The sequence below is a fragment of the Lupinus angustifolius genome, chromosome LG04 (assembly GCF_001865875.1).
Source record: "Lupinus angustifolius cultivar Tanjil chromosome LG04, LupAngTanjil_v1.0, whole genome shotgun sequence".
Taxonomy (NCBI): Eukaryota; Viridiplantae; Streptophyta; class Magnoliopsida; order Fabales; family Fabaceae; genus Lupinus; species Lupinus angustifolius.
Genome location: NC_032012.1, coordinates 10,135,558 through 10,153,036, shown reverse-complemented (window position 1 = coordinate 10,153,036; position 17,479 = coordinate 10,135,558). Strand labels below are relative to the sequence as shown.

Here is a 17,479-nt window from a genome sequence, read left to right as displayed (position 1 = left end):
TATACTAATAGACATAACTATTACTCTCATAAACTAATATGAACTAAATATTAAATAAAAAGGTTTAACAACTTGGCAATTAAAATATGAGAATAAAGTATATTCTTATATCATAGGATAATTTATTTCTTCAGATAGTAAAAGTACAATATGTATAATATTTTGTTTGAATTTAGAAATAATTTTATTGAAAATGATAAAGTAAGACACATGTCATAATTTTACTGATAGATGAAATAATTTATTTTCTTATACCATAATATATTTTTATTGAACTCAATTATTGAACAAAACAACAAATGTCATATAAGATTTATGAGCCAATAAGTTAAAGTTATTAGTGTAATATCTATGTATTGATAGTGTAAAGGTTTATACACAGTCAATATATTATTCACCATTTATTTTTATTACTTTTATGTAAGAGTCAATAATGATTAAAAATGAATGATAAATAATGTAACAACGATATAAAAACTTTTACGATATCACTGTATATATATTTTTCTCTAAGCTTAATTGGGATCAAACGTGAAGCAAAAAGTTGTTGATCAAGTAATATAAAATTCCGCTAGATCCTATAAAAACCAAAATGTTAGTTGTTTGATATTTGAGAATAATACTTATTAGGAGATATTTAAAAAGAAGGAAATAGAATAATGTTGATACTACCGAATACAACCCTAAAGAAAAAAATTATTTATACCAATGTGTCAGAACTTTTAACAAATAGTAGTAGCTGCCTAGTTGGTACCATGATGAAATTATATATCAGAAAAAGATCAAGTTAACTACTTTATATAAAATTAGAGACTAAATTCACACTTTTATAATTTCATAGAGCAGATTTATCAATAATGGCAATCTTGGGAAAGAAATCAATGATTAGTACTATTTTTATCTTCCATTCACTTTTTTTATAAGAGATAATAAAAATTGTCATTAAATTGATTTTATAAAAAATAATAGCAATTAGCTAACTTTTTATTAGATAATAAAAGTTGTCATTATATTAAAAGATATAAGGACCAAAGTATAATTTGAAAATTGAGCAAGGTGTAATTGAAAAATATCCCATATGATACTGAATTATTTTTAACTAAAATATAAAGATATACTTTTCTTTATTTTTTTAAACAACTATAAATTATAACTTCACTCTCTTAAGTATAAGAACAAATAAAAAAATACCATATAAAAATACGAAACATATTATAAAAAAAAAGGACTAAAATCCTCATAATAATACCTTATAATAAGATCTAGTGGGTACTTATTATATACCTAACACAGCAACCCAAAAAAGCATAAAGTTAGTGCAGTCTTAGATTATCTGTATCTTTCACTGTTCATACCCACATTATAAATATAGTTGAATGTATATAAATCTTTAGACCAATACCCGATAAAATTTTCTGTACTTATTTGCTTAAAATATATAAAAAAAAAGTCTTCCACTATAGAAGTGAGTAGGAAGGAATTGGTTGCAGCAGAAACAAAGAGTGTAGTGTTGTTTGCTTATTCTCAAGTTGAGTCCAAATGGCTAAGAAATTTGTTGATAGTGAAGTTATCTACAAAGAATCAAAAGAACTAGAAGATGAAGAAGCTTTTTCATATGCAACACAACTTGGATTCTCAATAGTTCTATCTATGTCACTACAATCAGCAATTGAGCTTGGTGTTTTTGATATCTTACAAAAAGCTGGTCCAAATGCACAGCTTTCTGCTAAGCAGATTGCATCACAGATTTCTTGCAATAATCCAGAAGCAGCTTCTATGTTAGATCGTGTTCTTGGTCTCTTTGCATCTCATGATATACTTAAATGTAGTGTCATTCCTCTTGATTCAAAGCTTGGATCTTTTCAGAGACTCTATAGTATGGCTCCTGTGGCTAAATTCTTTGCTAGTGATTCTGATGGTTTTTCATTAGGACCATTGATGGCTTTGATTCAAGATAATATCTTCCTAAAAAGCTGGTTAGTATTGTTATCTCCTTTTTATTATAAACTGGAAATTTTTTTGAAGAAAGAGAACTTTACATAATTTACTGCAATGGTGTGTTGTTGTTCTTGTTCAAACTATGATTTAGATGGTGCATAGAAATGAATAGATTCATACATCTGAAGCTTAATCTTGTATTTATAAAGTGCGTTGACTTACAGATCAAGATGTATCTATAGATGTTGGAACAAATGAATGGGAAATAAAAAACATCAAGTCCCACATCATTAGATGGTGGAAACACTTCAAAAGTGTTTATAAAGGATAGTAGGGTTTTGTGCTAGTAGATAACACACAACCAAAACCCCTCACACAAGCATCCTATTATCGTAAAGGTGTGGACCAAGTCAACACACACGACTAGCATCAAAGAGATAATGATAGTCGTTGGGTTCTCCTCTTATTAATAGAGGCGTTCCTCATTCAGAAAAATCACACAACTTGAGATGTATTTACTCAACTATTCTTTTATTCCCATATGTCAAAGCATTTTAGACTATTTTCTCTCTCTTTCTTTCCGTGGTACGGTATAAACTGATTTTTAAGTCATATTCGAGAATTGACATTAGTAGTCATATTATAGGAATACAAAAATTGCCACTAGAAGCCATATTGTTGTTAATTCAAGAATTGAAACATGTAGTAATATTGTGGGTGATTCAATATCGATTCTCATATTGAAGTGAGAATACAAAAAAAGAAAACTAAAGTGTTTTAACCTGAGAACCGCATGATTGATAGTTTGCTTATACACATTGGGCAATGCAAAAAAACATTTTAAAAAGAACAACTTGTTCATGACTCAGTCAGTAAACAATATTTGATGTCACATATAATTGTTCATTTCCAACAATAGAAATATAATTAAGACAATTAAATAAATTTAATTTGATTGATAAATATCGTAAAATAAGAATTAAAAATATAATAATACAATAGTTCATTATTGTTATTGTATATGTAAAAAAGAAAGAATGTTAATGGATATAGTGATTGAATTGTGCAAATATAATAACTATGAATTCATATTTAGGTCCCAATTGAAAGATGCAATTAAGGAAGGAGGTGTTCCATTTGATAGGGTTTATGGCACTCATGCCTTTGAGTATCCAAGCTTGGACTCAAGGTTCAATGATGTATTTAATAATGCAATGATAAACCAAACCACTATAGTTATGAAGAAGATTGTTGAAAGCTATAAAGGTTTTGAGGGCATAAAAAAGCTTGTGGATGTTGGTGGAGGTCTTGGTATAAGTATTAACTTGATCACTTCTAAATACCCTCATATTAAGGGTATCAATTTTGACTTACCTCATGTCATTCAACATTCTCCTTCCTATCCTGGTATGAACTTTCTTCTAATTTCTTTGTTAATGTAATATAATGTACTATTAGTTATGCATGGTTAAGCATTTTAGGTATCAAAAGTTATAACTACCTAATGTTGCAGGAGTGGAAAATGTTGTAGGAGATATGTTCCAAAGTGTGCCTAAAGGAGATGCCATATTTATGAAGGTGAGTGTAAGAGTAGTGTTAAATTTTCATACAAATATCAGTCTTGTAAAAATCAGTTTATGTTGATCAGTTCAACCGATAAGTTAGTAAATCGGTCTAATACTAGTATGGTACAATAATTATATCGATCATGCAATCATAGAGGTCGAAACTGGTTATACTGACCGATTTTTATTTAAAATTAATTTTTTTAATGAAATTTTTATTGATTTTTCAACATAAATGTTAATATATTATATATGTATATTTAACTTTGTCAGTATGTGATTTAGTTAGTTAACCACCGCTTGAACTGCTATATCATTATACCAATACCTTGACCGAATTGATGATCGGTATAGTATTAATAACACTGAGAAATATTAAATGATCATAAAAAATGTAAAGTGATTTTGTATTTAGGATGATAAAGATAGAGTAATTACAAAAATGGTGAAGATAGAGATAAAGGTGTAAGGAAAAGTGAGAAAAAAAGTGCCTAAAACATTCAATTTCTATTGTACTTTTAGTGTGTGGGAAAAATCTTAGTATAAAATTTGATATATTCTAATAAAAAACCGAATATTGTTGTTATGATAAAATGATACTTTGACAAATATTAAAAAAATGAGCAAATTGACAATTGTTTTTGTTAAGAGGCCAAATTAAAAACTTATTTAAATTATGAAAATAAGAGTTATTCCTAACTAACATCATATATCTCTATAAATGGAAAAGACAGATTATTATTATTATTATTATTATTATTATTATTATTATTATTATTATTATTATTATTATTATAATATATGATGAGAAATTATTGCAGTGGATACTTCATGATTGGAGTGATGATCAATGCTTAAAGCTATTAAAGAATTGCTATGAAGCTATTCCTGATGATGGAAAAGTGATTGTGGTGGAAGCACTTCTTCCTACTATGCCTGAGAATAATGCTGCTTGGAAAGCTATTTCACAAATTGATGTTATGATGATGACTCAAAATCCAGGAGGAAAAGAGAGAAGTGACCAAGAATTCATGGAATTAGCAATTGGAGCTGGATTTAGTGGCATTAGATATGAATGCTATGTACATACATTTTGGATTATGGAGTTCTTCAAGTAGATATGGTGCATTATGTCATTGGAATATTATGCTATGTGTGTAAGTTTAATATCTATGTATTTTCATTTTAAATTTATGATCAATAAATGAATGGTGGATAATGTGTTGACGATATAAAAGCATTTTTATGAAGTAAGAATTCTTTTAAAAGAAGCTGAACAATATTCTTAATCCCTAAAAAGTTGGATTTTTTTTGTTTCTTTCTCGATAATTTATTTTTTAGTCCTTATATATTCCAAAATTTTAATTTTAGTCTCTATTTATGATGTGATTATAACTTGCATGTTGCACATGTTCTATTAATAAGTAATTACTCATTTGAGTATCATGTTTTTTATTGGCACCAACTTAGTCCATAATAAATATAGATTATCATTTTGGTCCCTAATTTTTAAATCATAGACCCATGTTGTTATCCCTGTCTATTAACGCTATGAAATATATTATGGATCACAATTTGATTTTGTCAAGCTTTGGAGCAAAAGTATCAAGATTCTATGAATTTTGATAAAATATTTAATATTGATAACATATCTAATTTTGGGCAAAAATTCTATCCTATGAATTTCAATGCGAGTAAGAGATGATTTACTTGAGATTTCAATTTCAACGTTTTATTGTTGATGTCATTAGCCTTTCAAGTTTGAAAAACTCTCAGTCATCTCCAAATTAAGTGGAACTTTAACGATACCAGAAAAAATGAATGCATAGTATTTGCTTGATCAATTTATTCGTCTTATCTTAACTATTCTAGTTTAGCTACTATATGAAGATCATTTTCAGCAATGAAGACAATCAAACAAAACAACATAATAAAATAAAAGATGAATTTCTTGTAGAAAACATGGTGATTTATATTTAAAAATAAACAACTAAATTTTTTACCCTTAATTTAATCATCGATGAGTTGAAGTCTTTAACGAAGAGCGACATTTTAAATGAATTCACATATATTCTTCTTTAACGTCTTTAATTGTTAAATATTATTATTTAGAATTAATATGTTATTTTGAAACTTTAAAACAATTATCTGTATCTATTTATAAATTATAATTAAATATTTTTGTCTCTCCTAAACTTTACATCAAGCTATTCTCATATCCTTGTTTTGAATTTTTTTTTATTTTAAAACAAAGGTGTCAACACACCCGGAAATATATTAATAGGAGAGTAACCATTACAAGCCCCTAAACCTATAGTTAGGAAGCAGCAACAAATTTCTATGAAAATCATGCAACAAGAAGGAAGGAGGGGACTCCCACCAATAGTCCAATTTATAATTCACACCAAAATTCGCCAATCTATCCTCACAAGCATTCCCTTCCCTAAAAATATAGGACACTTGCACTATATCCTTGTTTTGATTGAATAACTACGGCGATAAGAAAAAAATAATAAAGGTTGGCGACCCTCATCTTTATAGGAATACATCTATTGTCCCACTTTTTGTACAACTCTATTATTATATTTGTTTGGTTGAAAAAATTATTTAAGTTAAAATTACAATTATTAAATATTTTTATGGCTAATCATTCCTTCTAACACATGGAATGATATAAAACATTGAGAGAATAGATGTGCTCTCAAATTTAAAATGAAACATTGTAATGAAAAAAGTAGTGTAGAGAAATTGAAACAGTTGAATAACAAAAACAAGTTTTGGCCACCTTGTCAAACCTAAAATTCACATAACAAAATTAGAAAACAAGAACAAAGGAAGCACTTAAATTCATGCAGTAAAACAAATTATTTGGAAAATAACAAGCTCTAATAGGGAGAAAGATAGCTAAGACATGAAATCTATACCTCCCATTTCAAATCTTACGGCCAATAAATAAACATTTTTAATCCTCCCAAAATGAGGAGGAAGATGATGACACAAAATAATGTTGTTTTGTGTCTTAAGTTTTAAAAAAATAAATCAAATTGTCATTTTCTAGCATGAAAAAGCTACATGTGCATTTTGAAACATTGATAACTAATGGACTTAAGTGAGTTTATTTTTTGAAAGTTGGGGATTAAAATGGTAATTGAAATTTATTAGAGACTAAGTTGGTACTCATAAAAAACATGAGAGACTAAGTCAGTTATGGAGTAGGGAATGTATTAACACTCTATATAACTACCCATTTTAAATGACACCTTTCACTAAATTGCATGACTAATTTTATACCCTAAATTTATTTGGTTATTTAATTAATTATTGAAAAAACGATAAGATTTTTTTTTTGTGTCTGACAAGACAACATCTTGCTCATACGTATCCCTATCATGGAATCAAGGCTTTTTTAGCCCAGTTACATTGGATTTTGGATTTCTAATATCTAGGTTCATGAGTCGGTTATAGAGTAGAGAATGTATTAACACTCTATCCACTCATTGTAAATGGCACCCTTCATTTTATTGCATGGCTAATTTTATACCTTAAATTTATTTGGTTATTTAATTAATTATTGAAAAGTGATAAGATTTGATTTATTTTTAGTTGTGTTTGACAAGACAAAATTTTGCTCCTACATATCCCTATCAGGGAATCAAGGTTATATAGTTTTTTAGTTGAAAAGTGATTGTTGGTTGAGTGTTTTAATTAGGAGCAGAAGTGGTGTAGCACGACCGTCCAAAGGAATAGAAGTGACGACCCTCCCTCCATCCTTGATGTGATTAGCTATTTTTAGGTAAAATATTACTTAACGAAAAATAATAATTATTGTTATTATTGCTAATTGTTAATTTAATTTATGGAAAGTGCTTTATTTTTTAATTAGAAACTATATCAATAGAATAAAAGGGTTGTAACACAACCATTCAAAAATAATATGAGGACAAGAAGTGATAACACGACCCTCCTCCATCTTTGATTAATCCAAAAAAGGTTGTATGATTATATGATTATAAAAATTTGTCATATAGAAAGATTTTCTAAAGCAAATAATTTTAATAATTGTCATTTTGATTATAGAGAGATTTTGATTATGTTTTATTATTACTACTTATTATAATAGTTGCAGACAACAAACCAAACTAAAAGAATACGAGTAAGAGAAACTAACTAGATATAGTGCAGATGTTAAGACTATGGAATATGACTTTGTCAGGTTAGAGATAGCCTCCGGACTACAAATAGTCCCGACCAACAAATGAACTAGGTAGTGTTCACTAATTCACAAGCATTTATGTAATCAATGACGAATCTTAATCTAAATCTCAGGGGATAACAATATTTAAATACAATTTATAATTAAAATTAATTGAATAACAAAAATATAAAGAAAGATACATGATTGAATCATAGATTAAAATTTTGGGTATTTCTATTTTCAATATTAATCACTATGTTATATGCAAGAAATTCTTCTTCATTCTTACTACTTAATTTTGTTTGGTTATTTTCATTTCTGAAAATGATATTTTATGTAGTAGTTAAACTACAATAGCTAAGATAAGATCAATAACTTCATAAAGCAATATATAACTAATGATATATGATTGAGAATTTTTCAAACTTAAATGACTAATGACATAAAAAATAAAATTTTGAAATTTGCATCTCGGACTAATCTTTTGTTGCTCGTTGAAATTAATAGGATATGATTTTTTGACAAAGATACACGTATTATCAAATATTAAATGACTTATAAGAATCCTTATGATATATTAACAATGCATATATAACCTCTTTCATCAAGGGTAGCATCATTATGAACTCAAATAAAGTTATTTTGTTATAAGCAATATCAACATCTACATAGGTAAAAGAACTTTCATTATGTATGATTTTTAGAAGGAGCACACAAGTTACAGTGTATTTATTTATCAAGTTACAAATTAAATAAATATGTGAGCTTCAACTAATATATCCATAAAGACATTATTTGGGTGTTGATAAAGAAAATACATATGTGTCACTCTATATGTCAATTTTTATAATTTAAAACTTTAATAATTAAATACATTTTTAACCAAACACATCAAATAACACATAGAGTGACACATTTTTAGAACAACAAATACGTTGCAATAGATAAAAAGAAAATATACTTTAAAAATTCCAAAACTGGCAGCTGTCCGAAAGGCGTAACGATCTGGGCACTATCTATAATAGAAGAAAATGATAGTCTCACACCCATCAACATAGTGGGAAAAATGTAGCATACATCATTTATTATCCAAGAGATGCAACACTTGTGCAAGGATGTTTTTTGGTGGTATAGTGGATGCTTAACATGTGAATAAAATTGACTATGGTTATCAGGGCACCATGATTTAGAATTAATTAATCACCAAGTATTTTTTGGATTGAAAGAGCACAACGGCCAAAGTATTTTTTTGCTATTTGATAGAGAGTATTTTTCTCAATATGCCTATACTACTATTTATAATAGAACAATAGACACATATATTTTAAAGACAAATCTCCACCATTATTATTTTGTAGAGGGTGGGAGACATTTTTTCCTCTCATGAAATTTTGATTGTTTTTTATTTTTACCACATTAATGGTATTTTAAATTTAAAATTGAAATTATCAAATTAGTCATTTCCTTAATTAGAAAAATCAAATGAGATATTTTTGGATCCTGGGACACTCTAAAAAATGCCCATGTTATTCTAAAGATAACCCAATAATTTTTATCGAGCCAAAAATTAATTGTAATATCCCTGAGTGAGTAAGAAAATAAATGTTTGACTCTTAACATTCAAGATTCACCGAAATCCCTTTTTGGGCAATATTTTAGTGATTCTAAAAAAAAATCCTAAAATTAATGTATTACATACGAATAGGTGAAAACAATCTTTTAAATCTTTATGAAATCATAAAAATATATTTTTTGCTCAAGTTTATTTTTAACTTAATTGGGAAAACGAAAATATTGTTATGTGATATATTTAAAAATGTGATTCATCCCCTTAAAAGGCCAATAAGTGATCACCAAGTCACTTAAAATCCATTTTTATTTAATAGAGAAAATGAAAATGGAGATCAAAAAGACAAAAAAATCATTTGTCATCCTCAATTTATTTTGACTGTAATTATTGATGTATTATAAAAATGCAACCCAATCAATTTGATATGCAAATTATTTGATTTGATATGATTGACATTATTTTCAAATTTCAACCTTTATTTATTTGTTTATCAATTTTCTATGAAATCAAATCTTCAGAGATTAAATTTTAATCAAAAATGGTTTGTGAAACATAATCAATTTGATATGAAATTTTCTAAGTTGATTTAATTTGCATACTTTTATTCTCAATCTTTGATTTATTTGATGATCAAATTTTGATAAAAGTCAATTTTCAAAGATTCAATTTTATCCTAAATTAATTTTTGAAGAAATATTTTTTCTTGTTGGATAAAATTGAATGTTCACATTCATGTAGAATTATTGTTCTGTCATTACAAAATCAATGTCCTTGATCAATTACATAGTCTCCAACATGGTAAATTGGAATACACAAAAATATTGTCTTAAACAAATTTTTAAAAAGGAATATTAAATAAGTTGAAGAATATGTGTCAAAGATTTTTAATAATATGTGTCAAATATTTTTAAAAAAATCATTATATCGAGTTTTTTGGCTAATCTAATTGTTAAAACTAACTTGTCATGCTATTTTAATATATAACTAGCAGGATGCATGTTTTTTTTTTGCATATAGGTATTTGACCAATCAGTGCATAATGATTTAATATAAATTTTATTGACTCTAATCTGATGAAAGATTATGTCTATATAGTTGATTGTTCATGTAGAGTTGTTGTTTAATCATTGCAAAATCAACATCCTTAATTAATATTGCTAAATTGGAATATAAAAAATGTCTTAAACAATTTCTCTAAAAAAGTATATAAAATCAGTTGAAGAACACATTGAAATGATTTTTTACACCATCATTATAGGTCTTGTATGTTTAAAAACAATTATTTATTTATCTGACAATTCATGTGCCTAATTGCCTAATATATATTGAGGTCTTTTGCCTATCTAATTGTTAAAACTAACTTTTCATCCTATTTTAATATATAACTAGTAGGATAAATGTTTTTTTTTATGTAAGTTATTTAAACAATCATTACATAAAGACTTAATGTAAATGTTATTGTTTCTAATCTAATGGAAGATTAAGTAGTTCATTGTTCATGTAGATTTGCTGATCAATCATTGCAAAATCAATGTCCTCTTAATTACATAGTCTTCAACTTAGTAAATTGGAATATACAAAAAATGTCATAAACAAAATTTTGAGAAAGAATATAAAAATGAAATATTTATTTATTCAACAATTCCCTTGCCTTATTTATCTCTAGTTCTTTTGCCTAATCTAATCTTTAAAACTAAGTTCTATGGCTATTTTAATATATAATTAATAGGATACTTATACATTCGCACATGTGAGAATTGGTTTTCATGTAGGTATTTAAACAATTAATGTATAAAAGTTTAATGTAAATGCTATTAAGTCTAATCTAGTTAATGTAGAGTCTAATCTAGTTAATGCACATGTGCGAATGTCTATGTATTTGTTCGTTCATGTAGAGTTATTGTTTTATCATTGCAAAACTATTGTCATTGCTCAATTACACAATGTTCAACCTGGTAAGTTGGAATATAAATAAAATGTCATAAACAAAATTTTCATAAAGAATATAAAATAAGTTGTAGAATACATATTTTGGAAAATTTAGTTATAAGTCTTATAGGTGCATAAACTACATTATTCACTTATCCCACAATTCTTGTGTATTTATCTCTAGTACTTTTTCTTAATCTAATTGTTAAGACTAACTTCTCATTCTATTTTAGTATATAAATCTAATATTGCATGCACTTATCTTATCCACTATAGAAGTGTGTGGAAGGAATTGATTGCAGAACAAAACAAAGAGTGTAGTGTTGTTTGCTTATTCTCAAGTTGAGTCCAAATGGCTAAGAAATTTGTTGATAGTGAAGTTATCTACAAAGAATCAAAAGAACTAGAAGATGAAGAAGCTTTTTCATATGCAACACAACTTGGATTCTCAATAGTTCTATCTATGTCACTACAATCAGCAATTGAGCTTGGTGTTTTTGATATCTTACAAAAAGCTGGTCCAAATGCACAGCTTTCTGCTAAGCAGATTGCATCACAGATTTCTTGCAATAATCCAGAAGCAGCTTCTATGTTAGATCGTGTTCTTGGTCTCTTTGCATCTCATGATATACTTAAATGTAGTGTCATTCCTCTTGATCAAAAGCTTGGATCTTTTCAGAGACTCTATAGTATGGCTCCTGTGGCTAAATTCTTTGCAAGTGATTCTGATGGTTTTTCATTAGGACCCTTGATGGCTTTGATTCAAGATAATATCTTCCTAAAAAGCTGGTTAGTTCTATTATGTACCTCACCCCCACCACTAATTTATTTTAGATCTATAACAATACTTTCATGCGTTTTCTGTTTGACCACAGTAATATATTGTCATCATCCAGTGCTTCTCAACCGTTGTTGTATTGAATATATACCACAACGTATCACACAAAAAGTGTTGTCATATAATGCATTAAAAAGAGCTTCTGATAATCATTAGATCAGCTAAGTCATATTGATCTTGGGGATGATGATCATTAGATCACATGTTTTGGAATATGATGAATTGGAACCTGTGATATTATTTTACTATCATGCATCATTTTGGGTTATTTTACTATTTTTTTTATTGGAGTCATTTGACATGAAACTTGTATAGGTATGCTAATAGACTAAATCCCCTAAGTAGTGATTAGTGAATACAATGTTTATCCAATTTTTTGTTAAAATATACTAATGGTGTGGAAATAAGAAAGAATGTTAATATTAATGGATATAGTGATGTGAGTCCAATTATGGAGATATGATAAGTGTGAATTCATATTTAGGTCCCAATTGAAAGATGCAATTATGGAAGGAGGTGTTCCATTTGATAGGGCTCATGGCACACAAGTCTTTGAGTATCAAAGCTTGGACTCAAGATACAATGATGTTTTTAATAATGCAATGATCAACCAAACTACTATAGTTATGAAGAAGGTTCTTGAAATCTATAAAGGTTTTGAGGGCATAAAAAAGCTTGTGGATGTTGGAGGAGGTCTTGGTATAAGTATTAACTTGATCACTTCCAAATACCCTCATATTAAGGGTATCAATTTTGACTTACCTCATGTCATAGAACATTGTCCTTCCTATCATGGTATGAACTTTTTTCTAATTTCTTTGTTAATATAATATATATAATGTTCTATTAATTTTGCATGGTTAAACATTTTAAATTTCAAAAGTAATAGCTAACTAATGTTGCAGGAGTGGAACATGTTGCTGGAGATATGTTTCAAAGTGTGCCTAAAGGAGATGCCATATTTATGAAGGTGAGTGTAACAGTATTAAATTTTCAATGAAATTTTATCAAATATAATAATGAGAAATTCATTTCTAATCATAAGACTCTTAGCTTTCCATTGAAATTTAGAGCAACTTTGTATTTAGGGTGATAAAAATGGAGTAATTATGAAAATGGAGCTTTCCATTTATTAATTATCATAAAATTTGCTTGCTTGTTGTTGAAGCAACCTCTCCTAGATTATGACACCAACTGCTGATTGAGCCTAGATGTCATTACTGACTCGAATGACTTGGTCTTGGCACGACCAACTAAATGAGCCTGGATGGCCCTGACTAGTGGCAGTGCCCATATGGCACTACCGATTGGATCACTAGGGTTGATGGCTTAGCCTTGGAATGTTTTACTACTGGGTCGATTGGCACTGGCCTTGACACATCTCGTTATTGGGCTAATTGGCACTAACCTTATTATTATTATATATGATGATGAGTAAATAATGTAGTGGATACTTCAATGTTGGAGTGATGATGAGTGCTTGAAGTTGTTAAAGAAGTGCTATGAAGCTATTCCTGATGATGGAAAAGTGATTGTGGTGGAAGCACTTCTTGGTGTTATGCCTGAGAATAATGCTGCTTGGAAAGCTATTTCACAAACTGATATTTTGTTAATGGCTCAATCTCCAAGAGGGAAAGAGAGAAGTGACAAAGAATACATGGAATTAGCCATTAGAGCTGGATTTAGTGGCATTAGATATGAATGCTATGTACGTATGTTTTGTGTTATGGAGTTCTTCAAGTAGATATGTTGCATTATGTCATTGGAACATTCTACTACTTATGTTTAACTTTATGTCTATGTACTTTCGTTTTTTCGATTTTCGATTGTGATCAATAAATAAATGGTGGATGATGTAAAAGAATTCTTTATGTATTTTTTATTAAAGTGATTGTGGTGGAATGTGTTAAATATTTACATCCAAAAGTGATTCCCTTCAACTTTACCTAATTGTTCTTCATTCCACTAAATATTAGTCAATCAAAATATCCACTAACATAACAAAAGGCTAGAATCCTATACCTTGAGCACTAGTTTTCACTCATAAATCAAACTCCTATTGTGGGAAACTTCATAGATGCTATACCCACCATCAATTGTCTTCTAATTTATCATTCATTATTGATTAGTGATCATTTTTTCAATACTCTTATTTCATGCCCATTTCACATCTATTTTATAATTATTCATAAAAATATATTTGATTTTAAAATAATAATAATAATAAGTAATCAATGATTATAAAGTGAGTACTAAAAGGATGGGCATAAAGATTATGAAAATATTATTTCAATCCAAATATATTTAAGGGCCAACCTGGAGTATTGGGCCCAGATAAAAAACCTTGTGCACAAAGACTCTCATTTTTATTTAAACTTTGGTACTAAAATTTCTTGATAAATTAAATTCCCATTTTTTGGTACAAAAAATGTCAAGGTCAGGCATGAATATATCATAATCTGCACTCACAGAATTTGATGCAAGGGTAGACAAATAGAAACCTTAATCACTCATAATATAGTAAACTAAGAACAACCACAACTAAATAGAAATATTTTTTACTTTATTGTTCTTATTTTTTGACTTTTGTTCTTAAATAAGAATAATTTTTTGTTGTTCTTAACTAAAGAAAAGTGAGGAGAGAGATAGATGTCGTGAGAAAAAAGTAAATAATGTGGGACCCAAACAAGAATAAGAATGATATTTGTCATTGTGGGAAAAAATAAATGTTGTTCTTATTTTATGGGGAATTGTAATTATAAAATAATGTGTGAGATGAGATGTTATAAGAAATTCTTTTGTCTCTACCATATACATAGTGAATGCAAAAACAAGTCTCTAGAAAATTGCAAACTTTGATATTATATATAATTGGTGGATCCAAAAGAAGCAAGAATATTAAAATAGAGAAAGAAAAGAAACCAAAACATTGTTTACATTATTACACTTAATCATCAATGTTTTCCTTCATTTTTCATACATCTACCTTGCAAGGTGGAGCACCAAGAAGAGGAACTTGACCCACAAAACCTTTCTTCAAACCAATTAACATATCACATTTCACATAGAGTCCATAATGTGAAGTTCTTATAGCCCCAACCTTCCACCTCAACCTACCCAAAAAAACAAGTTTCAAACCCACCACCCCATAAGCCTCATCCACCATCAACCCATTTGACACCTCCACTGACACCGGCACCGGTGTGCCGCCGATCACCGGAGACAACGACACGGTGCTATGCTTCTCCAAGTATAATGGTGGCAGCATAATCTTTGGTGTTATGGCTTGGTTCCTATAGGACACAAAGGCAGAGAACCTAACATAGTAAAAGTACATAATATCATCAATAATAATTATTATACATCAAATATAATATCTGGATTTAATATATATACACCGAAGTATAAGTGTTTTTCACTGTCAGCAAATTATCCATCATTCATTATTGATTTATTAATTATCATTAACTCTTAAACAAAAATAATAAAACTCAATTGTAGATGATTGACTGAAGTATAAAAAACTTTATGCATAGATTTTAAACTCCATTCTTTGAAAATTTGAAGTAGAGAATATATCAAAATAGGTTATTTGGCTTTAAAATGTTAAAATTTAATATCTAACTTATATCTTTTCATGCTTTGATCTATTGGTCCACTATAGATTTCGATTCATATGACTGATACGTGTTTGAAGGAGTAGTCACACATCTCAAAAGAGATTAGTTTTTATCGAAGAAATGAAATGATACTTTTGGTAATACAAAAAAAAACTAGTATGATATACTCAACTCATTTTGATAGGTCTTGTTTTTATGATGTATGTCAATTTTAAATATCAAATTTATACAATACCCTTTTTAGGAAAATAGAGTTAGGTTTCATTTCTCTATTACTTTTTAATATAAAAAATGTTATACAACTATGAAGTGTGATGTATTAAGTTGAAGTGAAAAATGAAAACAAAGACATAAAAAACATTCATGAGGACACATGCATAGAATGAACCTGTCATAGTAAATAGAGGTACGCTTGTTTGGGTTCCTTATGAGGATGGTGAACTGCATGGTGGTGGACATGAGTGGTAAGGTGGTTGTGTTCATGCTGTATACGGCGGCGCCGACCACCGTGAACCTTGGTTTGTGAGGACGGTACACAAGCCATAGGACAAGAAGAGTGATACCAGCTAAGAGGAGTAAAATGGTGATAAAAGTGCATATTGAACGTTTTGTTGAAGAAGTTTTTGTATAGTGAGAAGGTTTTCCTTTAGCCATGGGTTTTTCTGGAGGAAGATGATGTTGGTATATGAGTGGTGGAGCTTGTGTTTGAGGAGGAGGAGTAGGAGGAAGAGGAGGAAGGTGGTGATTTTCTGCCATGGGAGGAAGATTTTGATCTCTAGTTAAAGGGTTTGTGTTTGTGTTTGTGTGTGAATGATTATGGAGTTTGAAAGAGATAGAAAATGAAAGAGTGGGGTTTGGTGAGGGTGTTAATTGTTAAAGGTATAGTGAATAGGAGAATAAAGTGGAGGAAAGGAAAATGCATAGGACACTAAGGGCTATCTTATTTTAATCTTCAAAACAATATTCTTTTGTTTAGGTTGAAATATGGTATAGTTAATAAATCAAAGTATTTAGTTCCTTTGGATAAGTACTTGAGAGTTTTTTATCAATTAAGCTCTAGAAGATTTAAAACACCAAGTTTTTTAATCATTACAAAGAGTAATAAAATGATATTTTTTATATTAGAATAATAATAAGGGTATAATATATATATATAATATGAATTGTCAGTTAAAAATTTATGCACATTTTAGTAGACCATATATCATTCATTTAAATTATTTTTATTTAATAGTCAATAATAATTAAAACTAAATGGTGAATAATGTAATGACGATGTAAAAAATATTATTTCAATCATGGGTTTTCTATTTTATATATTCCTTTTTATTGTATAACTTATTATACCCAAATCCGGAATTACATTCCTAACAAATTTTCATAACATTATATGGACCAAAAAAAGGTATAAAGGAGAGTTAGAATTGGGTCACTTTCAAACTAAAGTACATGACCCCAGTTTCTTATTTATTTAGATTGATCATTGATCACTGCTTTAGTTTTTGCCACTGTCTTTTGCTTTTCCTTTTTGTATATATGACTTAGTTTCAGTGTCTTTCCCTTCCCTCATTTCAGCTTCTTTTTTCATTTGCTTTTATCCTTTTAAATGGAAATGCAAAATAATTAAGAGGACATATAAAAATTAACATTAAAAATGTATATACCAAAAATATATCAAAAAATTAAGTTGCATTTATTTATACAAAAAAAAAGGTTCTCTTGAAGCTTAATCTAGTCAAGTTCCTCACACAATTTCTTCATACACAAGCATCACTATACACTTCATGTTAATAATGTCATAGTCAAATCTCTAATAAAGTTCAC

The 17,479-nt window shown here is 28.4% G+C and overlaps 3 protein-coding genes across 4 annotated transcripts; 2 read left to right on the top strand and 1 right to left on the bottom strand.

The window, feature by feature from the left end:
• On the bottom strand, positions 1,273-16,558 carry LOC109345740 (NDR1/HIN1-like protein 12). Of its 2 annotated transcripts, XM_019584922.1 has the most exons (3): positions 16,044-16,558; positions 14,981-15,352; positions 1,273-1,284 (listed from the first exon to the last, which is right to left on the bottom strand). In XM_019584922.1, exons 1-2 carry the CDS (start codon positions 16,409-16,411, stop codon positions 15,010-15,012), a joined length of 711 nt encoding a protein of 236 aa, XP_019440467.1. In that variant the 5' UTR covers positions 16,412-16,558; the 3' UTR covers positions 1,273-1,284; positions 14,981-15,009. The 2 variants fall into 2 exon arrangements, with proteins under 2 accessions (XP_019440467.1, XP_019440466.1); XM_019584921.1 differs by lacking the exon at positions 1,273-1,284 and having other exon boundaries at positions 14,869-15,352.
• On the top strand, positions 1,489-4,715 carry LOC109345737 (caffeic acid 3-O-methyltransferase-like). The gene is made up of 4 exons (XM_019584918.1): positions 1,489-1,976; positions 3,035-3,345; positions 3,452-3,516; positions 4,325-4,715. Exons 1-4 carry the CDS (start codon positions 1,540-1,542, stop codon positions 4,619-4,621), a joined length of 1,110 nt encoding a protein of 369 aa, XP_019440463.1. The 5' UTR covers positions 1,489-1,539; the 3' UTR covers positions 4,622-4,715.
• Positions 11,486-13,911, top strand: LOC109345738 (anthranilate N-methyltransferase-like). Its single transcript, XM_019584919.1, has 4 exons — positions 11,486-11,986; positions 12,520-12,830; positions 12,941-13,005; positions 13,483-13,911. The coding sequence occupies exons 1-4, from the start codon at positions 11,550-11,552 to the stop codon at positions 13,777-13,779; spliced, it is 1,110 nt and encodes a 369-aa protein (XP_019440464.1). The 5' UTR covers positions 11,486-11,549; the 3' UTR covers positions 13,780-13,911.

Excerpts from the sequence above, each read along its gene's own strand:
- LOC109345740 (XM_019584922.1), bottom strand. The coding sequence starts at position 16,411 with ATGGCAGAAAATCACCACCTTCCTCCTCTTCCTCCTACTCCTCCTCCT. Across the intron at positions 15,353-16,043 it reads ACCTCTATTTACTATGACAG|GTTCTCTGCCTTTGTGTCCT; the intron begins GTTCATTCTATG and ends TTACTATGTTAG.
- LOC109345737 (XM_019584918.1), top strand. The coding sequence starts at position 1,540 with ATGGCTAAGAAATTTGTTGATAGTGAAGTTATCTACAAAGAATCAAAA. Across the intron at positions 3,346-3,451 it reads ACATTCTCCTTCCTATCCTG|GAGTGGAAAATGTTGTAGGA; the intron begins GTATGAACTTTC and ends CTAATGTTGCAG. Across the intron at positions 3,517-4,324 it reads GAGATGCCATATTTATGAAG|TGGATACTTCATGATTGGAG; the intron begins GTGAGTGTAAGA and ends AAATTATTGCAG.
- LOC109345738 (XM_019584919.1), top strand. The coding sequence starts at position 11,550 with ATGGCTAAGAAATTTGTTGATAGTGAAGTTATCTACAAAGAATCAAAA. Across the intron at positions 11,987-12,519 it reads AATATCTTCCTAAAAAGCTG|GTCCCAATTGAAAGATGCAA; the intron begins GTTAGTTCTATT and ends ATTCATATTTAG. Across the intron at positions 13,006-13,482 it reads GAGATGCCATATTTATGAAG|TGGATACTTCAATGTTGGAG; the intron begins GTGAGTGTAACA and ends TAAATAATGTAG.